The 19,404-nt window shown below is 37.7% G+C and overlaps 1 protein-coding gene across 1 annotated transcript; it reads right to left on the bottom strand.

Annotated features, from left to right (window-relative positions):
* Positions 1 to 575: 575 nt before the first annotated feature.
* Positions 576 to 12,387, bottom strand: LOC146448456 (uncharacterized). The gene is made up of 3 exons (XM_085102564.1): positions 9,387 to 12,387; positions 8,741 to 9,031; positions 576 to 1,063 (listed from the first exon to the last, which is right to left on the bottom strand). The coding sequence occupies exons 1-3, from the start codon at positions 12,385 to 12,387 to the stop codon at positions 969 to 971; spliced, it is 3,387 nt and encodes a 1,128-aa protein (XP_084958690.1). The 3' UTR covers positions 576 to 968.
* Between the last annotated feature and the right edge of the window lie 7,017 nt (positions 12,388 to 19,404).

Here is a 19,404-nt window from a genome sequence, read left to right as displayed (position 1 = left end):
AATTTCTGACAAGTCCCTTATTCTCCAGTACAACAATAACATGAAACAGTCATGTGTATATTGATGAGTATAGCAAAATGTTAGCGGTCGAGGAAACATGATCAAACTACTAGTTAGCAAAACAAATGTTAAATTTTTCTTCGGCAGATTAAGGAGGGCTGTAATTTCTTTTTTCATAATCTCTTTATTCATTTTTTACTTTTGTCTTGGGATTTTGAAGTAATTATAAAATTTCCTTTTGATTTTGGATGAATTAGTAGATGGGACAAATTTTACTCCGGCTTTGGGAGATAACGTTTGTGGGCTCTTTTATGCATAATTCTGTTATCTGGTTCCATCTTCCCATGTATTCGAACGCTGCATCAGCTGTTTGTCAAATAATTTGAACCGGTGGTAAAAAGAATTTGCATGAGTCGACATAAATGATCCATCTTTTTAGCACACCTCAAAACAAGTGTATTTACCGACCGGTAATTTAAGGATGTAAGCATTTTACATGGTTTAAGGACTGAGAAGCAGGATTGGATGACAAACACGGTAAATTCACCCCAAAACATTTTATTAACGTCTTCTTGTAACTGTTACATTTGTTCAGGAAAGCCATTAACATCCCACACCAACAAAGCGTTGCGTTTACAAAACTCCGATTTTAGATTTCAGCCCATTTAGAAATATCCCTTCCATGTATACATGAAAACAAAAGAAAAAGACTACAGATCACTCAGAGACAAGCGAAATAATGCTGTGTTTAACTGCCTACAACAAAACCAACACAAAAACTTAAAGCGCGCATAGTTTTGAGCATTAACTGGCTTGATTTTCATCTCAGCTCGTTTTACGGAGTAGCAATAACCCTTCCAGTGATACCAGTTCACACCGTCAGCATAAGAGGAGTGTTTGCCCTTAAGATAGCGGCCGTTCAGGTTGGAGTTGTGACAGCTGCTGTTGTACCACCAGGCTCCCTTGAATTACGTGGCACAATTCCTGCGATAGCCGTCATTGTCTCGATCTTTGGTGCTGAAAGCCATGCCACGGTGATAAGAAAGCGAGTCACCAGCAGTTCCTAGAAAAACACAAAAGAGAAGAAGCGTACGTATGGCGTAATGAAATGTCGCAACATATTAGTAGCCTTAAAAACTTTCAACAGCAATTCAAAAAAACAGATTTTTCATATATTTCACACTGATGTATTTCTCCCCACTTATTTTTCACAAATTAACATTACGAAACAAAAAGACCATGCCAGCTCCTCATTCACGCCTAGGTAGCTTAGTTGCACTTGCATCGCAAAGCTCATGGGTTCGAATCCTGTTCAAACCTGAATTTTTTTCAGACTTCCTTTTTGAAACTGCTAAACGTCTTTCATTCGCAGTTCAATAGATTATACCTCATATGCTAATTCTTAGTTCGAATTAAGGTTACTCCAAACCTTCGCGGGTGCCTTCCCGAAAAAATTCGTACGCGCGTTGTTTTTCAGGAAACCACCACAATCTATATATCGATAAAAAGCTTATTTAATGTAGAAGTCGATAAAATTAAAAGCTATTTTGGTTATTCCTCTGCTAAGGCGAAGGAAGCCGGTAAACAGTAAAATGACAGAGCGCCATTCCGTCGAATTAATCGGGCATCAAACGTGATCTCTGACGAAATGCAGCTGCACAGTGTTAATCACAAATCATCAATCTCTCAAAGGGTGTGAGCATTACCCCGTATTCCTATTGGTTTTCTTTTAATATATCTGTCAAGTTCCAGTAAAAAAGAATTTGCAAACGTGTTGCTTTCCGAGGCCGCCGGGAGGGAAGTATTTGATTAAAAAAAAAATGCCGACACTATTTTGTTCCTCGTTGTTCAGTTAACTTTCGAGCCAAATTTCACGATTCACGATTTCAATTCTACATACCCTATTAATTCATTTTAAGAGGAGGCATCTTGCAGAAATCGTATTGCGAGTTTTCGCCTTCTAAAGATTTAGAAGCATGTCACGCCTTCTCGGAGAATTATGTCAACACCGGGCTCACACTGTGAGCCGCCAGCTAATAACATAGTAGAACCCCTGACGTTCACAGGAAGCAAAATGGTGCTTCGCGGGAAAGTTATAGTTTTTCAGTCATGTTTTTCCCAGTTAGCTTCTGCGAGCACGTTTTCGGTATTACCTAGGGGAAGAAACGTTTAACAAAAAAGAAACGAAAAGAAAAGAAGATAAACCGACAAGCAAGCGCCAATGCAGCATCATAGGGAGGCACTAGTGGCCGACATGAAAGCTATCGGGTAAGTTTTGTTTGTGTTCAGTAACATTGTAAGTCTCCGAATTAATGAGCGTATTTTGGTTTATAAACCAAGATGTGCAAGAATACTAGAACCCCCAAAGGCAATCTCCTACACTTAACCAGGCTTGACGATGTAATAAATGAGGTTTAAAAGCATGGTTTTATTTTTTTTATTTGTTGAATATGTCGAGAGATACGACTTTTTAAACCGTTTTGCCGGGTTACACGTTAATGAGTGACGCATTATAATTTCATACGCGTTCCACATGATAAAAACTCGCTTCCATTTTTCAATTGAAAATGAAGTTCTTATGGACAGTCTTTTATAGAATATTGAAACTGCAATATATAAGGTTTTAAGAGCGGATGTCTGTAAATATCAACCAGAGGTGTGCAATAGCGAAAAATTCAAAATTCTCAAAAAAATTCACAACATAGCCCACGGTAAACTATTGCAAGAAATACATGTTTTACTTCGATCCGATAATTATTTTTGATGTGAGGCTATGATCTTGAATTCACCGCTCCTGAACCGGGTTTTCGGTGTCTGACACCACATGTTGCGAAGACCTTGTTTTAAAAATCAAACCAGTTTTGTTCCAAACGAAAAACATCCAGTCTGATAAAGTACACAATTATGGACATCATGAATGGTATCTTACTCATCTGAAGTAAAAATTAAATATTTAGGAGATTTTTCAATATTTACAATTTTTTAAGCGATTTCTCGTGATGCCAAATTGACAAATTTGCGAGGCTAAAATCATCAACTGGTACATGGCGTTGAGGATAAAGATTTACACCACGTGAAAGAGCATCATTTCTTCCTATAAAATCCGCTTTCAAAACTATGGGCAACACAGAAGGAAATTTTTGAGGCCGCGAATAACAAGTAGCACTTTAGTGAAATTTGAGCTTTTCTGTCACGGCATTCCGTTGCTAAAACTCAGATAAACACAACATGAAAACGTTTCAAGCAACAATGGTTTATTAATTCTTGCTACAGGGCACTGCCTGTTCATGACCTATGCTTGTAAGACTATTTCCCTTGGTTTTCTATCTTTTAGGGGCAGTGTCAAAAGATTTTAGCGGAGTTCAAAAGCCGTACACGGGTTAGTTTACGTTGTCAACCGGTCGGAACACTAGTAAATATGGAATAAAATGAAACCAGGACTTCTTTCATTCAATCTTACTTTGAAAAAAATGGAGCAAATAGCTAAGAGTGCTATATAATTCATACCTTCGAGCGGCCACACTGGATGTTTAAGGAATATGGGACATCTATAGGAAACATCGTTACACTTTAGGCCGTTTTATACATTTGGTCACAAAGATTGTGTTACATACATTTCACCGGTAGACCGCTGACCTTGCACTTACGTACGCCCTTGTCCACGGGATAGAAATCGATGTTTCGTCCAGCTAGACCCCAAAGACAATTAATTATATAATCAGTTCAAACTGAGATTACGGTTTTGGGTTATCACAATTTTATCTGGTTGGTTGTACACTCGCGCAGTTGTTTTAAATTTTTTCAAATTTCAGTCTAACGTAGCCTGCGAATACAGCCGCCTCTCATCGCTCCCGTCCCCGAGGGGCGTTTCGCGAGGCTACCATGAATGCTACTCAAGGAGAGTTAAAAGCAATGTGACTGTCTAGTTCATCTGGATAAGACCCAATTTTCAATTTATTGTTCACACAAATTGTCTGTTGTATGATAGTTTTCATACGATAAAAGATAGTTCATCCATCAGTAATGGAATTTGAGCAGACAAAGTATGGTTTCTTTGGCCTTAATGGGTCAAAGTAAGAACACGATCCAACGAGATCATGTTGCCTGAATATATGGTGCTATGCTCTGAATTTTTAGAGTACTTACGAAAGCCGACAGGCACTAATATCGAGGTCATCTTGTGGATAAGTCTAGATTGCACAAATGTGATGCCCCGATCTCCCTTCGTTTGCTTGAAATGATTAGCTGCCCAACTCGGTGGGACCGGCGCAGAATCGGTTTAGGCAGCGCCGTCTGATGCCATAAGCATCTCGATGTCTTGAGCAAATAGACCTGATTAGATGGCTGTCCTCGATTTCGAAGATATCAAGGGAAATTTTGCCCTGAAGTTTAGTCAGTTAGTTTTGTCACTTTGTAGAACTGGCTTTACAGCCAAAGGAGCGTAAAAATAAAAAATAAATAAACAACTTTTATTTACCCTCGGCAGTGTTTATAGCACAAGTGCTAGTGGGGCCGAGCATTAAACTTCATAAAGAAATAATAGCGTAGCAGTGCCGTCCAGGCTGTGAAACCCTGGCCCTCTTTCTGACAAAAATTGCTCCCCCTACCCTCCTCCCTTATTCCTACTGACAATGTACTGTGGTCGACTGTAGCAGGTGTGAGTCGTACTGCAGGAAATATTGGGGAAAATAGGGACGACAGTGGTGACGCAACCCCGTTTCCCTCCTCGCTCTTACCCTGCTGCCTCCCCACTAAGCTCCCCATTCTTTACGTCGGGAAACTGTAACAGTGACAAAGCACAGGGCCAAATAACTTAAAAAAAAAAAAATCACTAAAAATCGTAAATGTGTGTGGATGTAATAACCAGTAATTCAGAATCAAATTGCAAGCGTTGTTAAAGGTAATTCTTATTTAAGGTCAGGAGTTTTGCGTTACATTAATTCGATACCCGCTCTGCCTACGAGAAGTTTTCAGTGTTCAGTCAGCAATTAGATAGTTTCGAATGTCTGTTGCACAATCTCTGATTGGAATACATTGGGTATTCGCTGGATTTCCAACACTTTGTCCATATTCTCCTCCAACAATCGAGGCATACTCACACGATACCATTTCGCCTCAATTTGTTTGAACGCCGTGAAACCAGAATCGAGCATTAAAGTTGGATTGCAGAGCAAAATAAACAAACTGAAGCGATCTGAATACCAACGTGGGCTAACTGCACGTTTAGAAAGTTCAGTGACAGAAAATACAGCTCACAAGCTGAAATCGCAGTTACAGTTTGTATCGAAGGGGCAGTGAAAAATTACCCTTGGCACGCGCCCGGGGGGTACCATTCGAGCAGAGGCCCTTTGATCTTCCTAGATAAGTTGAAGGGCCTCTGCTCGCAGGGTACCCGGGGGGTGAACCTTTATATAAAAATTGACGGGGGTGATCGTAGCTTTCGGGGGTTAAAATTCGTGGTTTGGTACCTGTCAAAGGTATGGCGGTACCTTTTAGCCAGTTTTAGGGTATTGAGCGAAAACATATAAGAGAAAGTTATTAATATCAGTCAACTTTCACTAAGCTAGCCTGCAATGCAGGCGTATTTTTGGAGCGGGAGCGCTGAATAATCCTTCGTTGCTGTCATCTTGGGCGAGGAAGCGCGAGAGGGCTGGAGCGAGTCAAAAGTGACCACGACTGGCTGAGAAATAAAGGAGGGGGGAGGGGGAGAGGAGGGAAAAATACGCCTCTCATTTCCTCCCCCCCCCCCCCCCTGCTCCCCCTCAGCCTCCTTCAAATACGCGAACTAAATTTATTATTCAGCGTATTCATTTTAGAATTGGTACCACTAAGTGGGAAAATTATACAGACCACGGCTACAAAACAAATTCTGGTACCTTTTAGTGGTACTTTTCAAAATTTATGACGATCAACTCGTCAATTTGATATGGGAGTCCCCCTCCCCCTGGGGGCAAATGGTCTGCGCAAACTGTAACGCAATCTCTGCCGTTAAACGTATTTTTAAATCGCGGCAAAATGCATGTATCGTTCCTGATTGATGTGATGGTTTCTACAATGTACAGAAAGCTCGCTAAAAAGGTATGAATTACGTAGCACTTGTAGCTATTGTTTCATTTGTTCTAAAGTAAGATTCAATGCAAAACATTCTGGTCCGAATTCAAAACGTTGACTACGTAAACTGACCTTTGTGACCTTTATACGCTTTTGAACTCGGGGTCTAATAAAACTGCTACAATCTTTTGTGCCTGCCCGAAATGATTGAAAACCATGGAAAGTAATATTATGAACCTGGGCCATAACCTATAGCAAGTACCAACAAACAATTGTTGTTTGAAACGTTTTCATGTTGTGTTTATCTGAGTTTTAGCATCGGAATGCCGTGACAGAAAAGTTCAAATTTCACTAAAGTACTACTTGTAATTCGCGGCCTCAAAAATCTCCTTTTGTGTTGCCCATAGTTTTGAAAGCGGATTTTATAAGAAGAAATGATGCTCTTTCACGTGGCGTAAATCTTTATCCTCAACGCCATGTACCAGTTGATGATTTTAGCCTCGCAAATTTGTCAATTTGGCATCACGAGAAATCGCTTAAAAAATTGTAAATATTGAAAAATCTCCTAAATATTTAATTTTTACTTCAGATGAGTAAGATACCATTCATGATGTCCATAATTGTGTACTTTATCAGACTGGATGTTTTTCGTTTGGAACAAAACTGGTTTGATTTTTAAAACAAGGTCTTCGCAACATGTGGTGTCAGACACCGAAAACCCGGTTCAGGAGCGGTGAATTCAAGATCATAGCCTCACATCAAAAATAATTATCGGATCGAAGTAAAACATGTATTTCTTGCAATAGTTTACCGTGGGCTATGTTGTGAATTTTTTTGAGAATTTTGAATTTTTCGCTATTGCACACCTCTGGTTGATATTTACAGACATCCGCTCTTAAAATTTAATGAAAGTACGTTTACAGCAATAACAACATAAGAGTTGCACAGTTTCAAGGTGAAATCAGTAAAAAGTACAAGTGCGCAGCGTGAATCGTGTACTGGTAAACAAAACCGGAAACGAAAGTTTATGCGAATATTTTTCAATAAAAAGCAAACGCGCATAATAATATCTCATTGCATCTCATAGCACATTTCAATAGCTTTATTTTAGTGCAAGAACGAGAATTTTACGATGATTCAAACCCGAGCTATAGATTTTTGAACATTTTGCATCCTAAGTATCACGTAACACGCATCAACAGAGAGGCCGTTACGCGCACTGGAGATGTAAGAAAAACTAAACGTGTAGCTACTTTCGGTCTCGCGCTATGAGTACACCATCTCGACTATCCAGAAAGGGACTGCTTGCAGTCTAATGTGCAGTCCACGAAACATTGCTCACTGGTCTAGGAAGATTCAAGATACTTAGCACCTTCTGTGCTGCAAAGTGATAAGAAATTGACTTGCCTATTTCCAAAACCACAGCACTCAAACTCGAGTGTAAACAAAAAATACTAATAAGTTGAAATGAAGCCGTTGCCGCGAAAAGGTCGCTGGGGAGTCCACGCCTTACAGAGATTATGTCACCTTGAAAACTTATTAACTTTTTCACGAAAATACCTTTTTCTCAATGTTCTCGCGCGTGTTTTAAGATTTTAAATAATTTGTTTTTGCAAATGTAAGTTTAAGTAATTAACTTTAATTTGATCGAAAAATAAACATTCGGCAAAAAGTAGCCCCTCGAAGGTTTGGAGTAACCTTAACGTTACTGCAGGCAGTCTTTTTTTTTTTTTTTTTTTTTTTTTTCAAAATAAGAAAATATGTATCTATCAAATAAGGAACCTTTTATTACTTAATCCGCAAAATAAAGTGAATAACAGACAGTTCATATAAAAAAAAAGCATTCAGGGAGGTAACAGTAATAATAGCAATAGCTTTATTGGTACATCCAATCAAAATGGGTTTTCAGATACCAATAACAATAAAATCTAATATAAACAATTGAAATACGCATAATCACACCTATTGCGTGTCAACGGCTTACAGCGGTTACCAATAACACGCGACCTACGACATTCAAAAGAGTCGCATAAAGTTGCGTTTTGGTGGACGTCAAGCAAAGAAAAGCCGTTGAAATTATTTTGAATTCTGACAAGATTCCAAGGTAATCCTGCAAGAAACTAAGAATTTTACCTCGCTAAGAGAAGGTAAACTTTATTTAAATTGATTCTCCAGCCAGATCAAGCGCAAATAAAAGGTATTTTTGAATTAGAGATTTCGATTTTCACTGTACTTGATAGCACGCATCGCTGATTTAATTGTCAGGAGTAGCAATTTCAAATGTTTCATAAAAAAAATATACATTTTCGTCTAAACAATGCGCATTTTCTAGATAACCTGTGTTGGAAATCAACTTTCATAAAGTTTACCATCCGTCAGCGAATAAAACTGTCAATTTCTTCGTTCTGTTGTTCTTGAAATGTTCTCAGAATTCAAAACAAATTCGTCAAGGGCACGTCCTTTAATAGCGTTCTTAAAAACATCAAATGACCCTATGATAGTCTCTATGATCACTTTTTTCATGGACGGAACATTGCTATCTTTAGTTCCTGTATCTGTTAAGAATTTTTTCTTTAAACAAAGCAAATATTTTGATTTAGTGAACGTTCTCATTAATTGGTATACTTATTTTTGAACATAACTTCCAAATAACGCTATCCTATACCTATACCAGAGTATATTCCTATACCAGAGTATGAACCAAGAGTCAGGTTGTATTTGCTTCCCTCATCATCAACACCAAAGGAACTGTACTCAGCATATCCTGTATTCCCACTGAAGTCTTCAAGATCCACTCGAAGCTTGCTTCGTTCTTTTGTCAGGCGATGAATCTTGTCCAGTCCGAGCCAAAATTCCCCATTGAGATTTCCAAAGCCTCGTTTGTAGTCGTCCCAGCCGCGGTAGAAATCAACCGAGCTGTCCAATCTCTTTTGAAACACAGTCCACCCCCCCCCCCCCCCCCAGTAGTCATATAGCACACCTTAGGGCGCGACTTTACCGCGCATCCAAAAGGTGTGCTCCCAACCCCAACAAAACCCAACCTAAAAAATCCACCCAAACTCAAACCCAACAAACATAATTCAGTTAAAAGTGTAAAAAATATATAAAAAAAGTAACCTTGGCGCACAAGCTTTTGCGCATGCGCGAGAAATGATATTAAAAAGTTACCTTGGCGCATGCGCATAGCACGCCTTTTGGCGTGAGTCTGTGTGGAAATTTTTAAAAACCATAGGGGAAAGTATCAATTCCTGATTCAGTCTTTGCGACCACCCTTTTATCGTAACACATTGTAAAGTCTTTTTCCTGATACCTGTTTTTTACCTCCTTTGTCTTACTATCTCGGGTTATCATTTGTTCGTTGACTGTTGTTATCCGATTCTTTTGACCCTCAATTAGCTGCCTCATTGTCTGCTGGTTAATATATTGACTGTTTTCGTAATTGAGTGTAAAACCTTTTACTTTACATACTGTTTTTCCATTACTTGTACAATAACTGTAAGACTTTGGCCCTGTTCCACACCACTTTTCAATGTTATGTCCACCAAGCTCATCGGTAAGATCACCTAGGTTATCACCTGTTTCGATGGTCGGTCCTTTTTCTTTTTCAATATACCAACAACTGTCAGTATCAAATCCAAGAACATTTTCCCCCAGCTTGTCTAGCACTCCATACAACATCATTCTTGCATGACTGGTTGTGAAAGCCGCAATGAATATGTTTGTATTATTACTGTTATCGACAAAATGGTCTTTCAGGTTGTAGTTCATTTCAACCATTTCTTCATTGATAAAATGAATGTTCAGATCCTCAATCTTTTCATCTAGCAAAATTTTGTAAAACTCGTGTGGCTCAACAACATATACAGATTTTTTCATGTTGTTTCTTTGCCCAAACTTTCCCCATAAACTATTCAAACACAGTTTGGAGATTGCCCTCATCCCGGGGTTGAATTTTATTTCACCAAGCTCTATCCCTAATTTTGACTTTACAACTTTTCGATACTCATCGACTGATTTGTATGTGCAACCTTTTCCTGTTTTAAGCTCGCTACTTTCCATTTTTATCTTCATAAATTTTTTGACATATCCCTTAAAAAGTTCATTTGATCGGTTTTTAAAATTCCACACCTCAAATATTTTTTGAATCTCATATCCCTTTTCAACAGCAACATTCAATTCGTTTGTACACCAAGTACCAACAAACATTCGTTCTTCGTCCGAATGCGAACATTTTTCCTGTGATTTTAAAACAGCACATTTTTTACAGAGTGGAAATAACAGCTTTTCTGCATTTCCACATGTCATTTTGAGAGGTAAAACAGGGTGATAAAGACCACGCGGAGGTAGCACTTTACATTTTACGAAACCAAACCAATTTAAATCGTACTCATCCGGCAAAAAAATCTTTTCCGGATGGCCGACGGGATAATCCTTGTAGAATTGCACTGTTGGGTAGAGACTGACAAAGTCAACGTATTTTCCTTTTTCACCTTCTTTGAAATCGTATGTCAGTTTTGTTACATTTGTTCGACCTCCAAAAAACGCATCCCTTGGATTTAGAGGTTCAATACATTCTCGATCCCAACCCTTGAAAAATTTCAAAAACTCCTTGTTTTCTTTTAACCCGCATTCGTATTCTTCAACAAGATTCCACCCACAGTCTATTATCCTTTCATTCTTTTCTTTTGTTCTATTCCTGAGAGTCAACATATCCATCTGATTTTTTGTGTTGATTGTATCGCTTGAAAAGCATTTTTCACAACCGTGCCAAAAGCATCCTTGAAATTCATAGACAGTTTTTGTTTCTTTGCAGAATCCATCAACTTTTCCAATGTCTGTCAAATTTTTTTCGCCACCATTGAGAGCATGTTTAATATTTACCCCGTCTCTCTCAGATATCCAGTCTAACCAAGCTATACTTATTTTACTAAATTTTTCTCCTCTTGCGGAATCTTTTACAACACCAATTTGGTTGTGTGGCATATAGTTGCAACGGTAAACAGTCATACAAACTGATGCAATTGTTGTGTATAAAAGAGGATCAATGTTTTCCAACTCAATAAAATCATTCCTAAATTTTAACATACTTCTCCTCAAAATGTCAACATCACTTCTGCAGTACTCTCTCAATTCCTTTTTGAAGTCAAAGACATAGTTTTCATCAACTCGCGCTTGGTGCCATTCAACAAAAGCTTTTCTACCATACGAGCTCATTCTATCAAAACCAAAATGTTTCTTACTAGGGATCGGTCCAACATAGTTTTGGTTGCATTTCTTATTGAAATAATGAGGAAAATACCCCTTTTTCAACTCTGTTAAACCAAACGTTTTTGGAAACGATGCTAAAGGAGCAGCCACAAAGTTTAATGAATCGATAAACCTTCGCCCCGAAACCTCCATGCTCATTATCTTTGTTCCGTTATAAATACAATACGGTTTCATCCCATTTTCAATACACCAATTCCTGATAAACTGAGCGTCGTAACCTTTTGCATTGTGAGCAATGAAAGTGAAACCTTCATTATCTTTTTCGAAAACAAATTTACAAAATTCATCAATCGTTTCAAACGTGTTTTTATTACCATGAAAATCTTCACAGTCAACCCAATTGACGACATGGACACCGGTTTCTTGATTTGTTTCAAAATCATAAAAAATGTATTTATCGGTTCTCGTTTTACAAGAATAACACTTTTTTTCCTCAACACACCCAACACAGTTTCCTCCTTTGGAATTTTTTTTCACCATAAAGCATCTATGTTCGTTCATATCACAGTACTGTCTGCAATTACTGCATTTACTGTGTCCGCATATGTGTTTTTCAAGCCCGTCTGTCACAATTCGCCCACATTTGAGGCATTTGCAAACTTTTTCACAAACAATATCCGATTTTGATCCATCCTTGACACTTCTTTCGCGTTTATGCTCCTCAAAACAATTTTTACCAAAGAAACACCTATTACAATCGTTACATTCGATCACTTTTCCGCTGCATTTATTTCCATTTGCAAAGTACTTGAAACACGCAATACATTTTGCAGGGCACTTGTGACAATCACGTTTTTTGTACGGTTTTTTGCACGTGTGACAATAATAAGATTTACACAAAAACCCTGTCATACTCGTTATTACATCAAAATGATTACCGTTTTTGTAAAGGTAAATCATTTGAGAATTATGTTCATTTTCGGTTGAAAACGTTAACTCGTTAAAATATTCAGCATCAACAACATTGATTTGAATTTTGAGATGATTTGCAAATGTCTTAATGTCTTCTAAAGTTGATCCAAACTCATTGATTTCAACTCCCGCTTCTTCATGAAGTTTTTCAGCCATATCCTTTTGCAATTTTCGTGATCTGTTGAATCCGTATTTTAATTGTGTTTGTGTCCATTTTGTTTTGTTAATGTTTGCAACAGCTGTTACAATAGCGCGAGCAAGACAAATGGAATCGTCATTTTTTATTGTAATGACGCTTTTCTTCCTTTTCAGATTTGAATTTGTAACGATTAACCTACCAGCACCTCGAGGAATCTTTGTTGATTGAATTTCAAACTTTACCTCAGACAAAGGTACCTGTTTGTATTCAACGAATCCTGAAAGTTTATTTGTTATTTCAGAATCGAGTTTTCCTTTGATTGTGATTAATTTTGAACTGATAGGTTTATTCCACGACGGGTGACTGATTATCCATCTTATTTTGTCACCGTCTTTCAACCCTCTCTCATCAATCACCATGTTTGCCATTTCCAGCAATACTTTATCGACACTGATTTCGGTTGATTGGTTGGGTTCAACCCTGAATTTATCAAAAAACGTTTTGAACTTTTTATTTGAACTCTCACCAATCTTGACGATCTCATATCGTTTGATTTCAGGTTTCGTATCTTTTTTTTCGATCTCGTTCATAAGTTTTTTGAAAGAGTAAATCTCTTTGTTAACAACGGGTTTTGGAGCCTTATTTTTTAACCAAACACCCCAATTTTCCACCTTTTTCTTTCCCCAATTGACTGCGGCATCGATTTTTTCTTTAATTTGCACCGTTTGTGCAGGTTTTGCAGTTTGTGTAGGCTGCTCTCTCGTAACTTTTTTATTTATGGAATTGATAAAATTTGCTTTTCTCAAACTTGAATAAACCCGTGAACCAAGATTTTTTGCAAGGTTTTTAAAATTTGTGAATTTCTTTGAATCCATTTTCATTTTTCTTATTCTTAAGAAAATATTTTTTAAATTTATTTTTTCATTTCTCAAAAACGTGAAATGAAAAAAGTTTTCAAAAACTTTAAGCAAAAGATAATTTAACCTTATTTCCATCCTTGTCCATAAACTCATTTCCACATTTTAAGTAATAATGAACCGAACCGATATTTTTCTTCAACATTTTTGAACACTGAGTGATACTTTTACATCTTGTGGCAACTTGAGTTTCAACATTGGTGACCAACACCTTCTTTACATTTGATGGTTTGCATACCAGTTTTTCATCAAGATTCAAAGCTTTTACCAACTCTGTTTTCGATAGCTTCATATAGTATTTGATTTTTTTTCCAACAGCCATTTTTCGAAGCTCTTCAAGAGTCATATATGAAGTCATTTTCTTATTCTTAAGAAAATATTTTTTAAATTAATTTTTTACATCAGATCTTTTATATCCACCCAGGAATTGAATTTTTCTGGGTAACCGCTCCACTTCACCAACGCTTTACCTTTTCGAGCATCTCGTCGAATCACTTTCTCAATACGGTAAACGTCTTGAACAGCCTTTTGCATCTCCTGTTCATAAAAAGAACCGGATATCTCCTCACCACTGAGGTCTTTGAGTCTGTAAGTGATCGGATTGGTGTATTGTATCTTATCGACTGTGAAAACTTCTTCTGACCAATTGGGTGTGTATCCTTTGTCGAAGACAGGACGTTTGTACTTGGAAATTCTGACCTTATCACCGACTCTGTATTTTGGCTTTGTTGAGGTTGGCGCAAAATGGATATCACCGAAAAGGTTGAAGTAAACGGTTCCTTCATTTTCTTTCCTCGACGCTTCTGCCGGCGTCATTTTTATCGAACGATGTTTGGTGTTGTTGTACCGCTTTAATATTTCGGGTAGTATATCCAGATACACAGTATTGCCTTGAGCAGTGAATTCCTTCCACATTCTATTTTTAATGGTTCGGTTCCAACGCTCCACAACTGACGATTTCTCTTCATTTTCTATTGAATACAGTTCAATCTCATTTTTTCTTAACAAGTCTTTCAGATGTTTGTTGTAAAACTCTGAACCTTTGTCAGTCCACACAAACTTCGGTTTTCTACCTTTTTTAAAGATGTTTTGAAATGCTTTGGTTACGGTCTCACCTTTTTTATCCTTCAATGGTACAATCCAACCGTATTTGCTAAAGACATCGATTATCATGAGAAGATATTTATAACCTTTATTCCATTTGCTGAACTGCTGCATCTCAACAAGGTCAGCAGCCCATATCTCATCGATGTGATTCACAATGACGCGCCGTCGGGTGAATTTTCTTTTTATGGGTCTATGCAGTTCATCTGCTAATTTTTCTTGCCACCCAATGTCTTTACCCGACGGCTTTTGACGTTTTTTGGAACGCCGAGACCAAGTTTTTGCTTTGTGTTAATCATATTTCGAGCCATCCAGTGACCCCATTGTCTCTCATTATAAGGAACAGAGTCCAGCGCTTTGACCATTTTTCTATCGGCTTCATTCTTGCATTTTTTATCATCTTTGCAAACTGAATAATCAACATCGTGCTGCATTGCAATCGCATCCGTTTTTCCAGTCGGCTTGTCATATATCTCGAGAATTTCACCAGTTTTTGGATCCCATTTGACTTGGTTATCAAGATCGTTATACGGACCTGTAAACTTATGTCCAGGAAGTGTCCAACCGCCTTTTGGTTTCGGTAGTTTTCCAATCGCTTTGTGAATATCAATCGAACCGCCAGAAGTCGGTCTACCCTTTATTCCTTTTTCATATTCATCCCAAGTCGGTGGGTGCCAACCAATGTTTTTATAACTTGAACAAGCAGGAGTGTTGTGATATTTACTACCAATTTTTACCATACTGTCGCAAGGGTAATCCTTATATTTTTCTAATGTCTTTTTACCAGCCTTTCCTGTCCAAAATTGGCTTGATAAAACACCCGTATCGGTACTGAACGCTCTTTTTGCTATTTCTCCGGATTTGTATTCATCAAAAACATGTTGCGTTGAAGGAATTAGTTTTCCAATAACATCCATCGACTTTGATGCAGCTTTTCCTGGAGTTCCCAAATTTTCTAATATTGTATCCAGAACCAGGCTCCGCCGGACCGAAGGTCTAAATCTTTTCTATCGGTTTTGTATTTTATTTGGTCGAATCTTTGTTGACAATTGATCCAACGCTTCTGAACCGGCTTTTTGAATCAGAGGTGCAGCTTTTTCCAAAGCATAATCGAGAGCCTTTTTCTGTAGTTTTGGGTTCCTCAAAGCTTCACTTGCATAATAACGACCCGCTTCAACAGCTTTTTTTCCAAGCCATGGAATGCCATGTTCAATCAACATATCTGTTCCAGTCGAAGCTAATGTGTCAAAAATGCCCGCCCCTTTGGACGGGCCATCTAGTTTCCCTGATTTATCCCTTGTTCCTTTACGAATCTGGTTTTTGTGATTCCACATTCTGCACATGTGCAGAAAAACATGAGTCGACCGTTCTTTGCACGTTTGTAACCTGCAGGTTCAACACATTCAGTTTGTTTTCGTTGTTTTACGCAATAAGATTTCATTTAATATTAAGCAATATTTGAAAAATATTTTTCAATGAATTTTTCATTTTTTGCTGTGTCTTTTACATCGAATACTTGCAGCAGATCAAAATAGGATACTCCTTTATTCATTTCATTCAAAAAATACAAACAAAAGTATCCGCAAGTTGTTGTCAACAATCCTTGAATCTGTTCGTTTTGATGAATAAGAGTCAGATTCTTTTTCTTTGCGTGGTTTACAATCTCTTGGAACGGCGGTAATCCAAAACTGTCGAAATAATTGATTACACCATTTTTTACATACGTTGAAACCCAATGGCTTCCACTCATATATGACGGTTCAAGGTTGTAAATGAATAACGCCATTTTATGATTGTGTGGAACAGTTTGATCACCACCCGTGTCGATTGGTATTTTCAAAAGGCGACACCATTTTTCCAAATCATGGTTACTAATCGGAACGTTTTTTTCAAACTTCAAAATATGTCCCCCAACAATGGTATTTGATTGAATGGACTGTTTTTTCCTAAAAGTAAACCGTCCCCAGTCTTTTTTTTCGTCTTTTTTTTTCCGGCGCCGATTGTTCCGGGTACTTGTTCCCATGTTCCAAAAAAAGGGGGCGGAGGTTGATATGCACCCAGTCTCGGGGCCGCTCCGCCATCTTGTTTTGGTGCTTTGCCTATTCTAGGCCCACCGGATCCTGTCATCTTTTTAAAAGCTTCAAGAGCCAAAGGAACTCCGATTGATGCTAAGAGTGAGCCAAGAAAACCACCCTCTTACTGCTTTTTCGTTGGTTTGACGTGTACTCCTGAACCTGTTTGCATTGCATTTATGATATCCATTTTTTGTTTATCGGTCAATAAATGTTTGTTTGCAATCAGTTGTTGAATTTTTGAATTTGGAATCAGAAAACCACCGGTTTGGGTACCTCCGCCGGATATCTTTTTGACAAGTTGTGATGCTCCTTCTGAAACAACACCTGAAAGAGCAGACATTCCCAAAGTTTTCGCCAATTGTGGTCCTAAAGTTCGACCTAACGTCAAGATTGAACTCAAAAGCGATCCACCAACTTGTTTTCGTATGTTTGACTTTGCGAGTTTGATATCCATTCCCTTGTTTAGTTTTCTATTTTTTTCCAACCTGGTTACAGTTGTTTTTGGTACTAAAAGAGTATCCGACCCTGATAGAGCGTCTTTTTTCAAACGCAATGTGATAGTTTCCTTTTCATGATAGGCTTTACTCAAAGTTTTTTTCTGATTTTCAGAAAGCGAAACGTTGATTTCATATAATTGTGTCATCGTTATTTTATTTGATTCAAATAAAATAAAAAAATTTTTTTCCAATATCTTTGATATTTTTTATTTCGTGATAAACGTAAGTTCGTTTCCTTTTTTATCCACAATTATTTCACTTTCATAAAAGACGATGGCATGTGCCCTCACATTGGCTGTCGGAGCAGTGTTTAATCTGTAGTTCAAAACAAGTTGTTTTGGGTCTCGTGTAGCAGTCTCTTTTTGATAAGTCAAATCAAAATAAATAAGACCGTAAAGAGCATCGAAATTGTGGAGATTCAATTGCGTTCCAGTGTTCAGATCGTTTTTTCTGTAAGCATAAGACATCAAATCGTTAAAGATTCTGACTTTTGAATCTGCTTCGTATTCCAATTCAGGATAAAAAGTGCTGTTTCCATATTCTAATCGACAAGATGCAAGACTGGAGTTTGAATCTGCCGCATTCAACAAACATACGGCGTTCTCTCAGATTCCTCATTGTTGGGTCCGTCAGTTCTCTGCAAATAAATGAATACATGTTTTACATTGTCGATTGCGGGATTGATTTGAAACATGTTTTGAACTGCTCTTGTGTTCGCACTCTGGTTGTATAAATCTCTCATGTAAGTCCATTTGATTGGCTTCAAAAAATCTTTGACAAATTCATCGTATGCGCTATCTTTTGGGACCATTTTCGGAAGCCAAAGATAAAATTGAGTAACAACAACACGACCGCCGTCGGCAGCGGCCGCTTTGTGAATCAATTCATCATCATTGTTCAATGTAATTTCAATTGTGAGCTGCATTGGAGGAAGCATTTTGTCTTCCAATTCCTCGAAGAAACTGTACCTGTTTAATGGAATGATTTCATTAATGCTTTTTGCACCGCCACTTCCATCATTGTTTGTAGCTTGAGTTAAAATTCGTCTTGCTTCAAAACCTGTATTTGTGTTTGCTGTTGATCCGTTTGTATCAAGATACCAAAAACTGTTTTTGGCGACCGATCTGCTAAAATCGTCGCTGTACTCAAGCAAATTTTTAGCATTTGTGATTCTGTGAATGTTGTCACTTTCATAAACAATCATTCCTCCGGATTTGATAACCATGTGTTTGATTAGAGAATGTGCTCCATTGATCATGGTGATTCTGTCAGCGGCCGCAAAACCCACACCGTCAGCTTTTTTCTGTAACTCCTTGGTAACCTCAAAATACCCATTGAAATAATCGAAAAAAGTCGATCTGTCGTTGATTGTAAATTTATAACCTGTTTTTTTCTGGGTATTGTTGTTTCCAGGCACCTCAATAACATGGTCAAGATAAAATTTGACCATTTCGTATCTTTGAAGTTTTCCGCTAGTTCTGAAACTCATCCTTTTTATTTATCCGAAAATTTTATTTTTTATTTTTTATTTTTTCTCCTTTTTTTCATCCCACTTCCGGAAATCATTCGATTCAAAATCAAATTATAATCTTCTTCGGCGGGTTGGGTTACCTTTGGTTGGTTTACCTTTGGTTGAGAAACCCCTGCCTTTGGTTGAGAAAACTGAATCATTGAATTCAACATTCCGTTGTAATCTACGGATGTAGGTCCGGTGGAGCCAGTTTTTTTACCCATCTCTTTCAAAAACGTTAAACCTGGACTTTCAGAAAATTTTTTACCTGCAACGTCGACTGCTTTCTTTCCGATTTTGTCGCCAGCACTTTCTATTCCCGATTTCAAAGCTTTTTTAGCAAGAGGTTTCAAAACAGCTTTGGTCGCTGTTGCAAACATTTTTTTCATCGGTTTGAAAATATTATCGACAATCAAACCCGATCCTTTGTGTTTGTAAACAAATCTTCCGAGTTTCGGATGAAAAATTCTTTTGTAATTATACGGCTGCATTTTTATTATTACAACCTTTTATATTTTTTCTTTCAAAATTAACGAAAATGCAGTGTCGGCATTATTCAAATCGATAATCCTTCTCTGTCCGTCGGTGATGTATATCCGCATGTTGTTGATTAAATACTTGTTGACTGGATTAAATTGAACCCTCAAAGGCTCTTTAGTGAAAGCATATGAAGGTGTCAAGTCGTTTGTTCCGAAAGAATATAATATGTCTGTTTCATCTCCGTCGACAAGACTTTCTGAAATCAAATCGCAGTGAATGTTGAGAATCTCCGTATCTTGACTCAGATTCGGTGTGTAGTCACCAGTATTTTCAGTGCTGGTCAAAACTCGTTTGTTAAAACCAATCAAGTCGTTGAAATTTGATGGCCTCAAATCGAGTTGGTAGTTTGCTGCCAATGTAATGATTGTTTTATATGTTGTGTTGTCGAATT

This window comes from Pavona decussata, unplaced genomic scaffold, assembly GCF_977016875.1.
Source record: "Pavona decussata unplaced genomic scaffold, jaPavDecu1.1 SCAFFOLD_912, whole genome shotgun sequence".
NCBI lineage: Eukaryota > Metazoa > Cnidaria > Anthozoa > Scleractinia > Agariciidae > Pavona > Pavona decussata.
This window is presented reverse-complemented; position numbering and strand designations above follow the sequence as displayed.

What these genes read in the sequence shown, in the direction of transcription:
- LOC146448456 (XM_085102564.1), bottom strand. Translation starts at nt 12,387, where the DNA reads ATGGCTGAAAAACTTCATGAAGAAGCGGGAGTTGAAATCAATGAGTTT. An exon ending in ACAAATGATAACCCGAGATA is followed by an intron (nt 9,032 to 9,386) that starts GTAAGACAAAGG and finishes TCGCGCCCTAAG; the next exon opens with GTGTGCTATATGACTACTGG. An exon ending in GACTCTTGGTTCATACTCTG is followed by an intron (nt 1,064 to 8,740) that starts GTATAGGAATAT and finishes GTGTTTTTCTAG; the next exon opens with GAACTGCTGGTGACTCGCTT.